This window comes from Pseudophryne corroboree, chromosome 3, assembly GCF_028390025.1.
Source record: "Pseudophryne corroboree isolate aPseCor3 chromosome 3, aPseCor3.hap2, whole genome shotgun sequence".
NCBI lineage: Eukaryota > Metazoa > Chordata > Amphibia > Anura > Myobatrachidae > Pseudophryne > Pseudophryne corroboree.
The window spans coordinates 771,805,151-771,824,464 of record NC_086446.1 but is presented as its reverse complement, the minus strand read 5'-3'; the positions used below and the strand labels follow the sequence as shown (position 1 = coordinate 771,824,464).

Below are 19,314 nucleotides of genomic sequence, written 5' to 3'. Positions count from 1 at the left end.
CAATGGCAAAACCAGTGCTGGAGGCTGCCAATCTAAAATATGTGGACAAACTGAAGCAAATCTTGTCCCTCACCACACAACTGAACCTACGGATGATCTATAAACACAATTTACTTCATGTAATATTAATTTCCGAATTTCTCAATAAGAAACTTCTGGCCTAGGGGTGCCCTGAACAAAATTCTGATACTCTAGGGTTCAGTGATTCCAAAAAGTTTGGGAACCACTAGTATAGTGCATTGTTCTTCCACCATCTCTCTGGTCGCACCCTCAGCCTATACTTGCCATGTGACGCATTTTGTATTTTCTAGTCGAAGTTCTCCGCAAACGCACCTTCCTTGGCGCACTTCAGGGTAGGGCAATGGCAATATTTCAAAGACGCAACAATACCGCAAGTCCCTTCACATTAATGATTCATTTCACTCATAGGGCGAGATTCAAATCTTCTGTCCCCCCTCCCGCCCCCATCGCGCCCGCCGGCAGTATTCAAATGTTGCTGCCGATGGGTGCGATATCAGCATTTCAGCTCACCACCCCAGGGGTGGTGAGCTGAAATGCGCAAAAAAGTGGCCCGTTTGGACGCCCAAACGGGACTTTTCATGATTGCGTCCATGTCTTTAGTCGGGTTTAGCTGCTTTACGCGGCTAAACCCGTCTCTTATGGGTGCAATCAGCGTGATAACGGGGTCATTAGAATATCGCCCCGCGATCTCCCGTCACTATAGATGGGAGATCGGGGGCAATGAAACATTTAAATCCCGCTGATAAAGTTGAATAAATGGACCAATATTTTAGGAGAAAAATGCGACCACTGCACCCAGTTTGAGATCCACTGGATTAGACTGTAATATATAGACGACATTCGTAGATGTTCTATATAAACTGCTATATCAAACAGCTGTGTATTACAGTGAGTTAAAGACATTGCCTCCTCTATAACATATTCATAGTTACTTTATAGCTATATGCTCTGTGCCGTCCAGTGTTTACAACAATTACTATTATACACGATTAACCTGCTCTATGTTATGGGATTCTGGGTGAGGACATAATAGCACCCTGTGCAGCCTCTGTACCCATTTCTCCTATTGTCTGTTACTACTATACTTTACTTGCATAAACTGAATACTGTAACAATCTATAGGATAAAGTATATTCTAGCTATGCAATTAATATCTGCAGCATAAACATCAATCCAGTGCGTCACTACCTTAAAGAAGACACATCAACACTCTTATAGTGAACAATCCTCTCTCTCTCTCTCTCTCTCTCTCTCTATATATATATATATAGACAGTGACACACATATATTTATATATTATATATATATATATATATATATATATATATAGCCACTGTACTCAAGCATGCATACAGTGCTGTTGCAATAATTTGCGGTAAGTGAGAGGTAAGTACCGTACCTTCCTAGGTTCCATAATGCAATCTCCCTGCCCAGCGTAGGGTTAAATCCAGGGGAATAAGACGGCAGGTTTTGTCCTGTCAGTAGCAGCACACTTTGTGGTGTGATGTGCTCCGCTTCCTCTTTACACACCAAACTGAGAGAGAAGTGAGTGCAGTAACCTATAAGAGGGCTGAGTCTCTGGGCTAATCTTGCTTGCATCATCAGCCATTCTCTAAGTCTGTGTTTGATTCAATATTGAATATGTATGGGGATCATCCTCTCATGACCTTGATAGGGCTGGCTCCTAAATGAAGGTTTCCAGACATGCAAAGATCAGCATCTAACAATATATATGATCAAGTGTATGGGCAAGAGCGCCTAAAAGTGCTTAATACGTGCATCAACAGTTCATAAACTTTAACTTAATATAGTAAAGTATGTTTAAAGAGCATGTAGTATATGAAGTGTCAGCTTAAAACAATGATACAATTATTTATTACACAAAGTACCATAAAACACATAAAACGACACAAATAAGATCTTAGTTTAAAACCAATAACAGCACTTCTGAAAGTGTTTATAAACAAATGCTTATTTAAAAAAAAAAACCCTGACGAAGTCCTCAGATGGACGAAACGCGTTGGTTGCTTGTTCTTGCCTAATATGGACCTCTTTTGTTGCGACAAGGATGAAGTCTGAAAATCAGCCTGAGTATCATTGGTGCATCCTTAGGACGTGCCCAAGTCTCAGTTTCACTGTCCCGGACACCTCTTTTGTGATGTTGGTACATCACACACGCGGGATCCGGTCTGAAGATCGACAGTGTCTAGGTCAACAATGTTTAGGTCGACCACTAAAGGTCGACAATCACTAGGTCGACAGGGTCAGAAGGTCGACATGTTCTAGGTCGACAGGTCAAAAGTTTTTCACTTTTTTTTTTACTTTTTCATATTTAACGATTCACGTGGACTACGATTGGAATGGTAATCTGTGCCGAGCGAAGCAGCAGCGGAGCGAGGCACCTTGCCCGAAGCCATGCGAGGGGACACGGTGCACAAATTGGGGTTCACGGTCACTCTACGAAGAAAACAACACCAAAAAAACATTAAAAAACTCATGTCGACCTTCTGACCCTGTCGACCTTCTGACCCTGTTGACCTAGTGACTGTCGACACAGTGGTCGACCAAAATATTGTCGACCTAGGCACTGTCGAACTAATGATCCACACCCCACACACGCAGGGGCCGGGTTGGTACAGAGGGAAGTATTGCACTGCGGCACAGCTGGCTGATGAAGCTATGTTCAGCTGAACCATCTCTCCTACTCCTATAGAACTGACTGCATATCCATCAGCCGTCCACTGACAGGACTACTGTGTATGTTCCTAGTGAATACAGATGAATACCATTGTTTGAAACTTTACTACAGAATTGTTTTTGCGCATTAAGGGATCTTTTTATTAAAAAACATGCACTAATGAAAGATCTGTATCGCAGCTTACATTGGCAGTACAAAGCTTAGATGCACCGCAGTTCACCAGTCATAGGACTTTCTCTACTTCAGCCGCACTGCCGGCAAATACCCTTTAATCAATAATTAATCGTATTTTGACAAAAGAAAGGTACTTCATTTGTAGATAATAATAAATCAGCTAACACTAAGAAGACGATGACTACAATGTAAACCATTATACTATCTTCCATTTATAAAACAATATATTCTGCACAGCAGACTTACATTCATTGTACAAGTCAAGCAATTTCAGACGAAGGGCCCTGCTCATTACAGTATAAAGAATGTGGTTATTTAAAGCTGATTTATCAACATATTACCGGATCTGGTTGAGAAATGTAAAATAGGAACCTGTCCTACAACACTAAATTACTCTGGCAGGCTAATTTATCCCACTGTATATCCCATTGCACATGCTGTAAAACAGAGTGACTCTACATAGCCTGTCAACATTTGTCATTTTGTCATCTTAATTGTGGTTTTCCTCTTGGTAAATGTCTCTCTTCCTGGCATGTCCCCATGACAGCATTTACTGACCTATACATGCCGTTCACCGCTTCTCTCATTTCATCATCATGTTTAGTGGTCAGGTCATTTTGGCGTAACGGGCCAGGTTGGTGCTTGTACCAGCTGGTGCCCACTATAGCATGTGCCTACACTGTGTATCCTTTGTGGATTTCCACTGTACTATTTATTTTTGTGTGTGTGCCTATAGCTGGGCATTCCAAATAACAATAGGCGCAATCCTAAAGGATTACATACCATTTACCAGCGGGCAGGATGCCAGCTGTCAAGACCTCAACAGCAGCATCCCTCTCGCTAAAATGCCGGCAGCGGGGTGAGCGCAAAGAGTCCCATTGCGGGCTCGGCGGCTCGCTGCACTCACCACAGGTTCTATTCTCACTCTGTGGTTGTCGTGGACACCCACAAGAGCGAATGGCCCCTGTGCGCCGGGATTCATTCCGGCAATTGACACTGTTGGCTGTCGGCATTCCGCCGTCGGCATCCTGACTGGCGGGACCCTGACAGCCGGCAAATTGATTGCATCCCATCCTAAAGACCAGTATACAAGCAGCTGGGGGGTAGTGATGTCACTCACCGGCTAGCACTGAGGGTTATAAGACAGTGAAGCAAATATGCTAATGACCATTTAATAACTATTTACAATTATTAACTCGCTAACAAACCACTCACACAGTAAAACTAATTTGTCTACTTTATCTACTTAAAAGTACCAAAAATTACATTTATAACTGAAAGACTGCATGCAAGATGTAGATACTTTTAAGAAATGATGTACTCTAAAAATTGTACTTCAGTAATAATCATTACATATAATATAAAAAAGTGTATTAAATAATATATACTGTACCCCGCGATAGTGCAGCAACAGTCGCACTTTACGTCAGTAGGGAAACTGATGGAAACACTCTTAAAAGAAAGAGTTGTAGATTATCTCAAATCCAGCAATTTACAGGATCCCAAACAGCATGGATTCACTGGGGGGAGATCATGTCAAACAAATATTATTGACTTTTTTGATTGTGTGACTAAAGTGATGGATAAAGGTGGAGCCATGGATATAGCTTATCTAGACTTTAGTAAGGCTTTTGACACTGTTCCACATCGCAGACTGCTAAATAAACTTGAAAGTTTGGGATTGGATATTAGGATTATTGAATGGATAAGATCTTGGTTGAAGGATAGAAAACAGAGAGTTGTGGTAAATGGAGTGCATTCACAGGAGGGAAATGTTACCAGTGGAGTACCCCAGGGATCTGTACTTGGACCAGTGCTTTTTAATGTCTTTATTGGTGACATTGCAAATGGCATTAAAGGGAAAGTATGCCTTATTGCAGATGACACAAAGGTATGCAACAGGGTAGACAAACCAGGTGGGGTAAAACAAATGACTGAGGATCTAGGTAGACTAGAGGAATGGTCAAGAGTGTGGCAATTAGTTTAATGCCCAAAAATGCAAAATCATGCACTTGGGTCTCACAAATCCAAAGGCTAAATATAGTATTAATGGCACTATACTGGAAACTACTGAGAAGGAAAGAGATCTAGGAGTCACTATTTCAGGTGACTTAAAGGCAGGTAAGCAATGTAACAAGGCAATGAGGAAGGCTAGTCAGATGCTTGGCTGCATTGGGAGAGGAATCAGCAACAGAAAGAAAGAAGTAATAATGCCACTGTATAGGTCATTGGTACGGCCTCATCTAGAATACTGTATTCAGTTCTGGAGGCCATATCTTCAGAAGGATATCAATACATTAGAGACTGTACAAATAAGGGCAACTAAAATGGTGCATGGCCTACATCACACAACATACCCAGAAAGACAAAAAAATCTCAATATATATAGTTTGGAGCAGAGAAGGGAAAGGGGGGACATGATAGAACTTTCAAATATATCAAGGGTTTTAACTAAATCCAGGGGAGGGAAACATTCTCCAAATGAGGAGAAGCAATAGGACACGAGGACATGCACTGAGACTGGAGGGGGGGAGGTTCAGGAGAAATATGAGGAAAAATTACTTCACGGAAAGGGTAGTGGACAAGTGGAATAGCCTCCCATCAGAGGTGGTAGAGGCTAAGACAGTAGAGCAATTTCAACATGCATGGGATAGACATAAGGATATCCTTACACAGAAATAAGGATCAAATAAGGTTAGAGATAAAAATATGGTTAAAAAAAAGGGGCAGACTAGATGGGCCAAGTGGTTCTTATCTGCCGTCACATTCTATGTTTCTATGTTAATTCATACAGTGATCGGGCCGCGAGGGGTGTTGACCGAAAGTGACCTCACCGCTGACCACAAAGTTCCCACCATTGGTTACAATGGAGCGCATAGGCGCTACATTGTAACACTGCCGTGTGCCGCCTGTCAGACAGTACAGGAGCACACAGCCGATCAGGAGGGTGCTACAACGTGGCGCTCCCTGATTGGCTGAAGAAACCCACTTAGACATCAGTCAGAGTGGGTTTCTGGCATTCGGGGAAAGGGGACCCATGTGAAAACATGGGTCCCCTTTCAGTGCGTGGCTCGGGTATCCGTTTTATTTTTTTAATCAAGTACGTGGATTACAAAAGGATTATCCGAGGAGCCTGGTACCCTGGATCTGGTGAGTATAATTTATTCAACAGGTACCCCATGGATTCTACTGGAGAAGAGGACCGACCCTCGTGTGAACATAAGGTAAGTATGTATGTATGTTTGTGTGGATGGATGTAATAAAACTTTACTTTCAAGGTGTGTGTGTATTGTCTTTTTTGGGGTATTTTTTTAGTAGTAGTACTACAGGTACCAGCGAGCCCGTTTTTCCGCCGCATGTTGGTACTTGTGGTTCTCCAAGTACCAGCTTGCGGGGGAGGCTTGCTGGGACTTGTAGTACTGCTACTAAAAACAATATTCATAACTATCAACAAAGGCTATCAGCCCCCCATCCGCAGCCCATTGGATGGGGGGGACAGCCTCGGGCTTCACCCCTGGCCCTTGGGTGGCTGGGGGGGGGACCCCTTGATTGAAGGGGTCCCCACTCCCCCAGGGTACCCCGGCCAGGGGTGACTAGTTGGATATTTGATGCCACGGCCGCAGGGCACGGTATAAAAGTGACCCCCGGCTGTGGCATTATCTGTCCAGCTAGTGGAGCCCGGTGCTGGTTTTAAAAATACGGGGGACCCCTACGCTTTTTGTCCCCCGTATTTTTGGAACCAGGACCAGGCGCAGAGCCCGATGCTGGTTGCTTAAATATGGGGGAACCCCTGTCCATTTTTTTCCCATATTTCTGCAACCAGGATCGGCTCAAAGAGCCCGAGGCTGGTTTGCCTTAGGAGGGGGGACCCCACGCAAATTTTTTTTAACATTTAAACTTTTTTTTTTTTTTTTAAACAAAGTGCACAATGAAGCCCAGCACGGATCTCTCAGATCCGGCCGAGATTCATTGTATTAAAGTCGGCAGTGTTTTACAAGTCACTCACGTAAAACACTGCCTAAAAAAACGAATGACATCGACATCGGAAAACCCGAAAATGCAGAATACGGCAGCTTAGTAAATTAGTCGTAACAAATTCAAAAAGTTGCAGTTTTACACTTTCGATGTCATTCGTGATTATTCTCCCACCAAATCGGGAGAATTACGAATGTTAGTAAATATACCCCATAGAGAGAGAGAGACAACTCACCTGGAGTCATCCCTAGAATTCTCCAAATGGCACTACAAGAATCAGCATGCTCTCCAAATGCTGGTCTCATCTGAGCCTCTCAGAACAGCAATATAGAATGGCAGCTACTCAATATATCTGCATGCTACCTACACTGTCTAATTCCCCCCAAAGTGCTTATATTCAAGTTTGTTTTGATTTTTTAGATGTATAACGTACCTTCCAACCTCTGCATGGGGCTGCCCCTGGGGCTCTGGCTGTATTAGAGAAGATGTGCGGCGGGCACTTTTTGTGTTTTGGTTTTGGATCTGGTTCCATGCTCGTGTTTTGGATCTGGATTGGTTTTGCCAAAACCACCCTTTCGGGTTTTGGTTTTTGGATCTGGATGATTTTTGGAAAAAAACACAAAAACAGCTAAAATCACAGAATTTGGGGGAAATTTTGATCCTACGGTATTATTAACCTCAATAACATTCATTTCCACTAATGTCCAGTCTATTCTGAACACCTCACACCTCACAATATTGTTTTCAGGCCAAAAGGTTGCACCGAGGTCGCTGGGTGACTAAGCTAAGCGACACAAATGTGCGGCACAAACACCTGGCCCATCTAGGAGTGGCACTGCAGTGTCAGGCAGGATGGCACTTCAAAAAAATAGTCCCCAAACAGCACATGATGCAAAGAAAAAAAGAGGCGCACCAAGGTCACTGTGTGATTAAGCTAAGCGACACAAGTGGCCGACACAAACACCTGGCCCATCTAGGAGTGGCACGCAATGGCTGAATATCGAAAGTGGGCCAAAATTTTTCGGTCCACCGACAACATCTCTTGCATGCCCCTGTTATTTTTAAAAAAATTCTGCACCACCAAATTAATTGTATGTACAAAACATGGGACGTGTTGCAATTTGCCCAGATGTAAGGCACGCACAATATTGGTTGACTTATACGGCAGTCCCACTGGACTTATACGGTAGTACCCCTGGACTTATACGGCTGCACCACTGGACTGGACTTATATGGCAGTACCACTGGACTTATACGGCTGCACCACTGGACTGGACTTATATGGCAGTACCACTGGACTTATATGGCAGTACCCCTGGACTTATACGGCAGTACTCCTAGACTTATACGGCATTACCCCTGGACTTGTACGACAGTACCACTGGACTTACACGGCTGCACCACTGGACTGGACTTATGCGGCAGTACCACTGGACTTATAAGGCATTCCCACTGGACTTATACGGCAGTACCATTGGACTTATACGGCTGCACCACTGGACTGGACTTATACGGCAGTACCACTGGACTTATAAGGCATTCACACTGGACTTATACGGCAGTACCATTGGACTTATACGGCTGCACCACTGGACTGGACTTATACGGAAGTACCCCATGACTTATAAGGCAGTACCACTGGACTTACATGGCTGCACCATTGGACTGGACTTATACTGCCGTACCCCTGGACTTATACGGCATTCCCACTGAACTTATACGGCAGTACCCCTGGACTTATACGGCAGACCCACTGGACTTATACGGCAGTACCACTAGACTTATATGGTTGCACCACTGGACTGGATTATACGGCAGTACCACTAAACTTACAAGGCAGTACCGCTATACTTATAAGGCAGTACCCCTGGACTTATACGGCAGTACCCCTGGACTTATACGGCAGTGCCACTGGATTTATACGGCAGTATCCCTGGAGTTATATGGCTGCACCACTGGACTGGACTTATACGGCAGTACCCCTGGACTTATACAGCAGCACCATTGGACTTATGGCAGCACAGGACACCACCACAGGACTTTTGACAGCATAGGATACCACCACTGGACTGATGCAGCACAACACAGCACCACTGCACTGGACATATACAGCAGCACCACTGGACTTATGGCAGCACAGAACACCACCACTGGACTTATGACAGCACAGGACACCACCACTAGACTGATGCAGCACAAGACAGCACCACTGCACTAGACTGGACTTCTACACCACCACTGGACTTATGGCAGCACAGGACACCACCACTAGACTGATGCAGCACAAGACAGCACCACTGCACTAGACTGGACTTCTACAGCAGCACTGGACTTATGGCAGCAGAGGACACCACCACTATGACTGGACTGATGCAGCACAAGACAGCACTGGAATGACACAAAAGATCAGGTCACCACCCCATGCGCCACACCACTTTCCCGCACAACCACTGAGGAGACACGTCCTCTCACTACACTCTCCAGGACTAGAGTGAAAATGGCGGCGACGCGCGGCTCCTTATATGGAATCCAAAACCCGAGAGAATCTGACAGCGGGATGATGACGTTTTGCCTCGCTCTGGTTTCCGAGTCTGGCGGGAAAACCCGATCCTGACTCGGATCCGGGCTCGGGACGTGATGTTCGGTAGGGTTCGGTTCTCAGGAAACCGAACCCGCTCATCCCTACTTATAGATGTCAGTGTAAATTTAAAGCGGTTTTCTACCTATAGATTGCTGCAAAGTATTAGATTACATGTGCCCCCCACAGCTTTCACTAATTTCATTGCTTTTTCCATTCTAGTTGTCTTCGGCGCATTTTGTCTATGACCTACATGGAGAAAACGGGTCTGGGGGAACTACCCTGCTATCCTGCAGAAAAAAGGATATTTTGAATACATACCAAATTAAGTGATTCACATGGAATTGAAAAGGTATTAAGAGAGGAGAAAGAGGACTGGGTCGCCCATGGCTTATTAAGCACTGGGCACAATTTCCCGGTATCCGGACTCCAGGTAGACAGCACAAAGGTCGACACACCTTAGGTCGACGCCAATTGGTCGACACACCTTAGGTCGACATGGACAAAAGGTCGACAGGAACAAGGTCTACATGGAAAAAGGTCGACTTGAGTTTTTCACGATTTTTTTCTTTTTTTGAACCTTTTCATACTTAACGATCCACGTGGACTACGATTGGAACGGTAAAGTGTGCAGAGCGAAGCGGTAGCGGAGCGAAGGCACCATGCCCGAAGCATGGCGAGCGAACGCGGTGCACTAATTGGGGTTCCCGGTCACTCTACGAAGAAAACGACACCAAAAAAGCATAAAAAACTCATGTCGACCTTTTTCCATGTCGACCTTGTTCCTGTCGACCTTTTGTCCATGTTGACCTTTTGTCCGTGTCGACCTAAGGTGTGTCGACCAATTGGCGTCGACCTAAGGTGTGTCGACATTTGTGCTGTCGACCCTCAGTCCCAGACCCCAATTTCCCATAGAAGATAACATGGCTCTAATGTGCCCTACATAGAGGGCCCACAATCCTTTGGCATAGATGCTGTTGATTTAATGATGGAGCTGGTTGGAGGCAAAGAGGGCCGGAGTGTTCAGCCATTGCTCAGCTTTCCAAATGGCATGGCACTTACCTCGTTTCCAAGCAGAGACCCAACGTCGCGGGATACAGGCTGGCACCAACTGAGCTCACAACACCTGCAGCAGGAGTTAGTGAGAGCTTCACGAGTAAGAGAACCGCATTGTTCAATGACCAACCGGATTCTGGTCGCGATCTCAGGAGATGGTTTCTGTGGATTTCCAAATTTTTGCATGTCCGACTTTATCCTGGGTGCTCGTGACACACACCCAGCAGTTGTTATTCAGCAGAGTAAGTAGTATAATCCTATAAAGTATTACAGTATTGCCTCCTCCCTTCAACACACAGCACGTATCATGAGACTGGTTGTAGACCTGGGGCGAGATATGTCAAATAGACAACACGGTCGCATTATCATCACCTACTGACAGTTACTTGTAGGGATATTAACGATGTCTGAAAACTCAACACTGCGTGTAAATAACGCTTTGTAATGTCACCTGCTGTCATGTGCTCCTGGTCTTATGTCACCAGCAAACAAGCAGATTCTGGGCCTAATTCAGACCTGAACGCTGTTGTGCGAAATCGCACAGCGGCCGATTATTGAATGACTGCGCATGCGTACGGATCGTAATGCGCAGGCGCGGGGCCAAACTGTGAAAAATTCCTGCCTTTTTGTTATCGCTAGGCGAACGCAAGTTGATTGACCGGAAGCGGACGTTTGTGGCTGGTAACTGGCCGTTTTCTGGGAGTGTCAGGAAAAACGCAGGCATTCCGAAGTGTTTTCAGGGAGGGTGTGTGACATCATCTCCGGCCCCGATTAGCCTGTGTGTATCGCAGTGTAGGAGTAAGTCCTGGGCTACGCACACACTGCACAGACTGGAAAAATCATTAGATGATGACTGAGTTGCAAACGGATTTGCAGCTGGCCGGCGTTTGCAAAGCTTTTTGCATGGAGTAAGCAGACGTGCACGGGGCGGATTTTCACTCTGTCTGGGCGGCGACTATCCGATAGAAGACCTCTGTAAATTCGCAGAGGAGCGATCAGGTCTGAATTAGACCCTTTGTTTTGCAGGAAGAGACAATGAAATGATTTTTAATTAGTGGAGAAGGTGCATTTATTGGGGTGATGACTGGTTTGCAGGCAGACGCAGAGCATATATTCAGGTGCGAGAATGGCCTGCACCATCGAACCTCACTCCAGCCCTATGGCAGCTGCAGTGTCTCCGTCTATGGTGCATTGTGCGCAGATTGCGAGCGGCTCTAAATTGCGCACTTAAAGTTGCCAGTTAGACCATAGGCAGCCCTGTCTGGCAAAAAGATTTTTTTTACTAATTATTTTACTAATTCAAATAAAAAAGGGGCTTATGTAACAGCCTGTGAGATGCTAGTACGGTTAATGGGCTGGCGAGGTGCAAGAGCGATCGCGATTCTGGCACGTTCTCCCATATTTTTAAAATGCCAATAATTGAAAAGGTTAAACCAACCAGTTTTTTTTGGTCTTTTAGATGATTGGTGCATAAAGTAGACACTGACTAATTCATGGGATTAGCGCCCGTGTCTGCAACTTGCAGGCTTTTACATACAGTAAGCCCCTATAGCTCTAGTATATCAATTTACATTTTTTTCTCTCTTCATTGCAGTTCCTTATCGCAGCTGCATTAAAAGTAGTGATGAGCAGGTTCGGTTCCTCGGAAACCGAACCCCCCCGAACTTCACCCATTTTACATGGGTCCGAGGCATACTCGGATTCTCCCGTATGGCTCGGTTAACCCGAGTGCGCCCGAACGTCATCATCCCGTTGTCGGATTCTCGCGAGATTCGGATTCTATATAAGGAGCCGCGCGTCGCTGCCATTTTCACTCGTGCATTGGAAATGTTAGGGAGAGGACGTGGCTGGCGTCCTCTCCGTTTATTAATGTTGCTGCAAATATTTGTGCTTATTGCTTAATTGTGGGGACTGGGGAGCAGCTGTATTATATAGGAGGAGTACAGTGCAGAGTTTTGCTGACAGTGACCACCAGTTTAATCCGTTCTCTGCCTGAAAAACGCTCCATATCTGTGCTCAGTGTGCTGCATAATATATCTGTGTTCACACTGCTTTATTGTGGGGACTGGGGACCAGCAGTATTATATAGGAGGAGTACAGTGCAGAATTTTGCTGACCAGTGACCACCAGTATTATACGTTGTCTGCCTGAAAAACGCTCCATATCTGTGCTCAGTGTGCTGCATATATCTGTGCTCACACTGCTTTATTGTGGGGACTGGGGACCAGCAGTATTATATAGGAGGAGTACAGTGCAGAGTTTTGCTGACCAGTGACCAGTGGCGTAAGTTTGTCCCAGTCGCCCGGAGGCATGATAAATGTTGGTGCCCCCATACATATACACAAACATACCATATGTAACTATCCGGCACTCAGGGTGAACAGTAGTAGCGTGCTCAGGTACCTTTCCCAATAGTAATATACATACACATACAAAGTGGACGGCACTCCAAGTCAGTCATTACAATAAAACAGACACCAGCATACCTTTATAGTACACCTACAGTGCTCCCTCACCCGCCAGCGGGTCTCGATGGAGATGCTTTGGCGCAGCGGTGTGCCGATATATCTAAAAAAAAACACACAAACACCTCATTCACTTAAAAACACACAAACGACTCTTTCACTTAAACACACACACGCCGCTTTCACTTAAACACACACATGTCTTTCACTTAAACACACACATGCCTTTCACTTAAAAACACACACATGTCTCTCACTTACACATGGCTCTTTCACTCACACATACACACCTCCTTCACTTAAAAACACACACACACACACACACACACACACACACACACACACACATACACACACCGCTTTCACTTAAACACACACATGCCTCTCACTTACACATGGCTCTTTCACTCACACATACACACCTCCTAGACTTAAAAACACACACACATACATACACACACACCGCTTTCACTTAAACACACACATGCCTCTCACTTACAGACACATGCCTCTCACTTACACACACACATGCCTCTCACTTACACACACACGCCTCTCACACACACATTCAGAAACTGACACCCCTCCATATATTTGTACGGGAGCGTGTACCCAGACCAGGTGTGTGCTCTGTACATAGTCCTATAGAAATGCTCAAAGGCCCCTTTAATCCTTGCCTCTCACACACATGCCTCTCACTTACACACACACACACACACACACACACACACACATGCCTCTCACTTACACACACACACACACACACACACACACACACACACACACACACACGCGCCTCTCACAAACACACACATGCATCTTACTTGAACACACAACTTTATTTAAAAAGACACACACACACACACACACACACACACACCTCACTTAAAAACATGCACACACAAAACACAGTGCTTCCAACATTTATTAAAGCTTGAGGCAAGTGCTGCCAGTGCCTACCTTTGGCTATCATCAGCCTGAGCTTCACTCGGCTGGCTTGCTTAACTGGAAGGGCCGGGGAGGAGCTGCGCTCTGGTGCTACTCCTAGCTGCAGCCAGTGCCAGCTCTCTGTATATACAGGAGGCAGCTTCCGTGTCACTGACACAGCTCCTCCGTCTGTAAGAATCATAAAACAAAAAAAATTAGCAATGGCAGTGGCGGAACTAGAGAATGGTGGGCCCAGGTGCAACAATATGCATTGGGCCCCCCTCCCATATTATAAATAGGTGAAGCGCATCACCCTGAAAATTGAGTTTTGTCTCACAGAGAATGGTGTCACCATACAATAGTACTCTAATGTCACATTGCGCCACACAGTAGAGATCCTTATACATGGTACATCACACAGTAGTGATCCTTGTACACGGTACATCACATAGTAGAAGCCTTATACATGTTATGTCACACAGTAGAGAGCATTATACACGTTACGTCACACAGTAGAGAGGCTTATACACGTTACGTCACACAGTAGAGAGGCTTATACACGTTACGTCACACAGTAGAGAGCATTATACACGTTACGCCAGTGTCTACCTGATGTGCACACCAAGATTAACTAAGAGGAATGTGAGCTAGATAGAAACAGATGTAGCCAGCCTCATTTTTGCCGTGATGCGTTGGTATGGGCGTACGCATTGCGACAAGCTCCAATGAACGCTGTGCTGCGCTAAGTCACAGCCGACGTTCTCTCTATAGTGCACGCACATTTCATAGACATGGGAACACTAGTCGTGAGTGTGGCTACATCTGTAGATATGGATATACAGATTACTCTATATACACACATAGTAAACACACACGCACGGCAAAATACATATACACACACACATCCATAGCAAAAACGTACAAACACACACACACTACTAAACACACATAGCAAAACACATATATACCATACCCTCCAACTGTACCTTTTTAATAGGTACAGTACCTTTTTTCATGGTCTGTACCGATTTTTGGCTCTCCAAACTTCCATTGAAAGTATAGGAAAAGGGACATGGCCACGCCCCCTTTACCCGCGACCAGCCCCTTTTTCGGATTTGTAACGATTTTTCAGTGTAAAATGTTGGAGGGTATGATATACATACACAAACACACACCTATAGCAAAAAAATACAGTATATATTATATACACCAATAGCAAAATACATACACACCCCCATAGCAAAACCACACACATACATCCCTAGCAAAACACATACACCCATAGCAAAACACACACACAGCTAAATACACACAGCCAGCATTTGCATGTGTGTACAACATACTTTGCACCTCCTGGCTCCTGTAAGGCTCCTCACTGCAGCTGAGCCGATGTCTCCCAGTCCTCACTCTCCACACACATTGCTGCCGTGACTGTCCCTCCTCCCTCCCCCTTCTCCCAGCATGCAGCGGTGGCAGAGACCAGGATTCTGGAGGAAGATGCAGCCGAGAAGAAGGGTGATGAGCTCACCCTTCTCACTTGCTGGCGCTGTACGCTCACGTCCGGCGGCTTCCTCCTGTGCAGCGCAGCGGCGGCAGCGTGTAATGAGTCAGTGTGACTCATTACACTGCTCCGGCTGTGGGCCCCTTCTTAGCGCTGAGCCTCGGTGCATTGCACCGATTGCACAGGCGCAAGTTCCGCCGCTGAGCAGCGGCGATCAGGCAGCGGGAGACAGTGGAAGAGATGTGCCCCCTGCAGGTCAGGAGCCCGGCGGCAGCCGACTCCACTGCCTCCCACAGTTCCGCCCCTGCCAGTGACCACCAGTATTATACGTTCTCTGCCTGAAAAACGCTCCATATCTGTGCTCAGTGTGCTGCATATATCTGTGTTCACACTGCTTTATTGTGGGGACTGGGGACCAGCAGTATTATATAGGAGGAGTACAGTGCAGAATTTTGCTGACCAGTGACCACCAGTATTATACGTTGTCTGCCTGAAAAACGCTCCATATCTGTGCTCAGTGTGCTGCATATATCTGTGCTCACACTGCTTTATTGTGGGGACTGGGGACCAGCAGTATTATATAGGAGGAGTACAGTGTAGAGTTTTGCTGACCAGTGACCACCAGTATTATACGTTGTCTGCCTGGAAAACGCTCCATATCTGTGCTCAGTATGCTGCATATATCTGTGCTCACACTGCTTTATTGTGGGGACTGGGGACCAGCAGTATTATATAGGAGGAGTACAGTGCAGAGGTTTGCTGACAGTGACCACCAGTATATATAGCAGTACGGTACGGAAGGCCACTGCTCTACCTACCTCTGTGTCGTCAAGTATACTATCCATCTAGATTCTATACCTGTGGTGCATTTTAGTTTTGCAGTTTGCTGACAGTGACCACCAGTATATATAGCAGTACGGTACGGAAGGCCACTGCTCCACCTACCTCTGTGTCGTCAAGTATACTATCCATCTAGATTCTATACCTGTGGTGCATTTTAGTTTTGCAGTTTGCTGACAGTGACCACCAGTATATATAGCAGTACGGTACGGAAGGCCACTGCTCTACCTACCTCTGTGTCGTCAAGTATACTATCTATCTAGATTCTATACCTGTGGTGCATTTTAGTTTTGCAGTTTGCAGACAGTGACCACCAGTATATATAGCAGTATGGTACGGAAGGCCACTGCTCTACCTACCTCTGTGTCGTCAAGTATACTATCCATCTAGATTCTATACCGGTGGTGCATTTTAGTTTTGCAGTTTGCTGACAGTGACCACCAGTATATATAGCAGTACGGTACGGAAGGCCACTGCTCTACCTACCTCTGTGTCGTCAAGTATACTATCCATCTAGATTCTATACCTGTGGTGCATTTTAGTTTTGCAGTTTGCTGACAGTGACCACCAGTATATATAGCAGTACGGTACGGAAGGCCACTGCTCTACCTACCTCTGTGTCGTCAAGTATACTATCCATCTAGATTCTATACCTGTGGTGCATTTTAGTTTTGCAGTTTGCTGACAGTGACCACCAGTATATATAGCAGTACGGTACGGAAGGCCACTGCTCTACCTACCTCTGTGTCGTCAAGTATACTATCCATCCATACCTGTGGTGCATTTCAGTTGTGCGCAGTATATATAGTAATAGGCCATTGCTATTGATACTGGCATATAATTCCACACATTAAAAAATGGAGAACAAAAATGTGGCGGTTAAAATAGGGAAAGATCAAGATCCACTTCCACCTCGTGCTGAAGCTGCTGCCATTAGTCATGGCCGAGACGATGAAATGCCATCAACGTCGTCTGTCAAGGCCGATGTCCAATGTCATAGTAGAGAGCATGTAAAATCCAAAAAACAAAAGTTCAGTTAAATGACCCAAAAATCAAAATTAAAAGCGTCTGATGAGAAGCGTAAACTTGCCAATATGCCATTTACGACACGGAGTGGCAAGGAACGGCTGAGGCCTTGGCCTATGTTCATGGCTAGTGGTTCAGATTCACATGAGGATGGAAGCACTCATCCTCTCGCTAGAAAACTGCAGTGCCACTCCTAGATGGGCCAGGTGTTTGTGTCGGCCACTTGGGTCGCTTAGCTTAGTCACACAGCTACCTCATTGCACCTCTTTTTTTCTTTGCATCATGTGCTGTTTGGGGACTATTTTTTAAATCTGCCATCCTGTCTGACACTGCAGTGCCACTCCTAGATGGGCCAGGTGTTTGTGTCGGCCACTTGTGTCGCTTAGCTTAGTCACACAGCGACCTTGGTGCGTCTCTTTTTTTCTTTGCATCATGTGCTGTTCGGGGACTATTTTTTTGAAGTGCCATCCTGTCTGACACTGCAGTGCCACTCCTAGATGGGCCAGGTGTTTGTGTCGGCCACTTGTGTCGCTTAGCTTAGTCACACAGCGACCTTGGTGCGTCTCTTTTTTTCTTTGCATCATGTGCTGTTTGGGGACTATTTTTTTGAAGTGCCATCCTGTCTGACACTGCAGTGCCACTCCTAGATGGGCCAGGTGTTTGTGTCGGCCATTTGTGTCGCTTAGCTTAATCACACAGCGACCTTGGTGCGCCTCTTTTTTTCTTTGCATCATGTGCTGTTTGGGGACTATTTTTTTGAAGTGCCATCCTGTCTGACACTGCAGTGCCACTCCTAGATGGGCCAGGTGTTTCTGCCGGCCACTTGTGTCGCTTAGCTTAGTCACACAGCGACCTTGGTGCGCCTCTTTTTTTCTTTGCATCATGTGCTGTTTGGGGACAATTTCTTTGAAGTGCCATCCTGTCTGACACTGCAGTGCCACTCCTAGATAGGCCAGGTGTTTGTGTCGGCCACTTGTGTCGCTTAGCTTAGTCACACAGCGACCTTGGTGCGCCTCTATTTTTCTTTGCATCATGTGCTGTTTGGGGACTATTTTTTTGAAGTGCCATCCTGCCTGACACTGCAGTGCCACTCCTAGATGGGCCAGGTGTTTGTGTCGGCCACTTGTGTCGCTTAGCTTAGCCATCCAGCGACCTCGGTGCAAATTTTAGGACTAAATATAATATTGTGAGGTGTTAGGTGTTCAGAATAGACTGAAAATGAGTGTAAATTATGGTTATTGAGGTTAATAATACAATGGGATCAAAATGACCCCCAAATTCTATGATTTAAGCTGTTTTTGAGGGTTTTTTGTAAAAAAACACCCGAATCCAAAACACACCCGAATCCGACAAAAAATTTTCAGGAGGTTTTGGCAAAACGCGTCCGAATCCAAAATACGGCCGCGGAACCGAATCCAAAACCAAAACACAAAACCCAAAAAATTTCCGGTGCACATCTCTGATGAATTGCAGTTTTGTGGGCCAAACATTCAACACTCCGGGTGTCTGTGTTATCTGTATGCCTTGCCTTGCGGAAATAAGGATGCACCAAGGCCAGCACGTTCCCCTGCATTTAGCCGGCTTCATCATCAGCTTCTGCTTCATGTTGGCCGCTCCTGGCTTTGCGCTGGGGAGCTTCCTGGATAGGTCACCTGACACTGCATCAAACCACACCCCCACTCAGTGAGGTGAATCTGATAGCTCCACCCCTTGTGTTGTTTTCGAGTATTGGCCACAGTGTGGCCCCGCCTCCAACTCAAGGCAGACTATCACAGAGTTGAGGCTGAGCTCACAACTGCCTCACCTCTGCTCTCTCCCTGACACTCCCTGTATTCCCAGCTCACAGCTGCCTCACCTCTGCTCTCTCCCTGACACTCCCTGTATTCCCAGCCAGGCGCGTATCTACCCATTGGCCAGGATGGCACTCGCCAGGGGCGCCAGCCGAACAGGGGGGCGCCGCCCGACGGTGCCACCCTCAGCCTATGGGTGGAATCCCTTAAACTGTAGTGTCTGGCAATATCTGCTGTGTCGAGCTGCCTGTGCATTGCCTGGG

The 19,314-nt window shown here is 45.9% G+C and overlaps 1 protein-coding gene across 1 annotated transcript in view; it reads right to left on the bottom strand.

Moving 5' to 3' along the window:
* The window catches only part of LOC135056854 (solute carrier family 2, facilitated glucose transporter member 3-like), a 47,524-nt gene extending 45,980 nt beyond the window's left edge, over nt 1-1,544 (bottom strand). Inside the window, exon 1 of the mRNA XM_063962525.1 lies at nt 1,421-1,544. Within this exon, the coding sequence (XP_063818595.1) occupies nt 1,421-1,435 (15 nt within the window). The 5' untranslated portion in view covers nt 1,436-1,544. The remainder of the gene's footprint in view (nt 1-1,420) is intronic.
* Between the last annotated feature and the right edge of the window lie 17,770 nt (nt 1,545-19,314).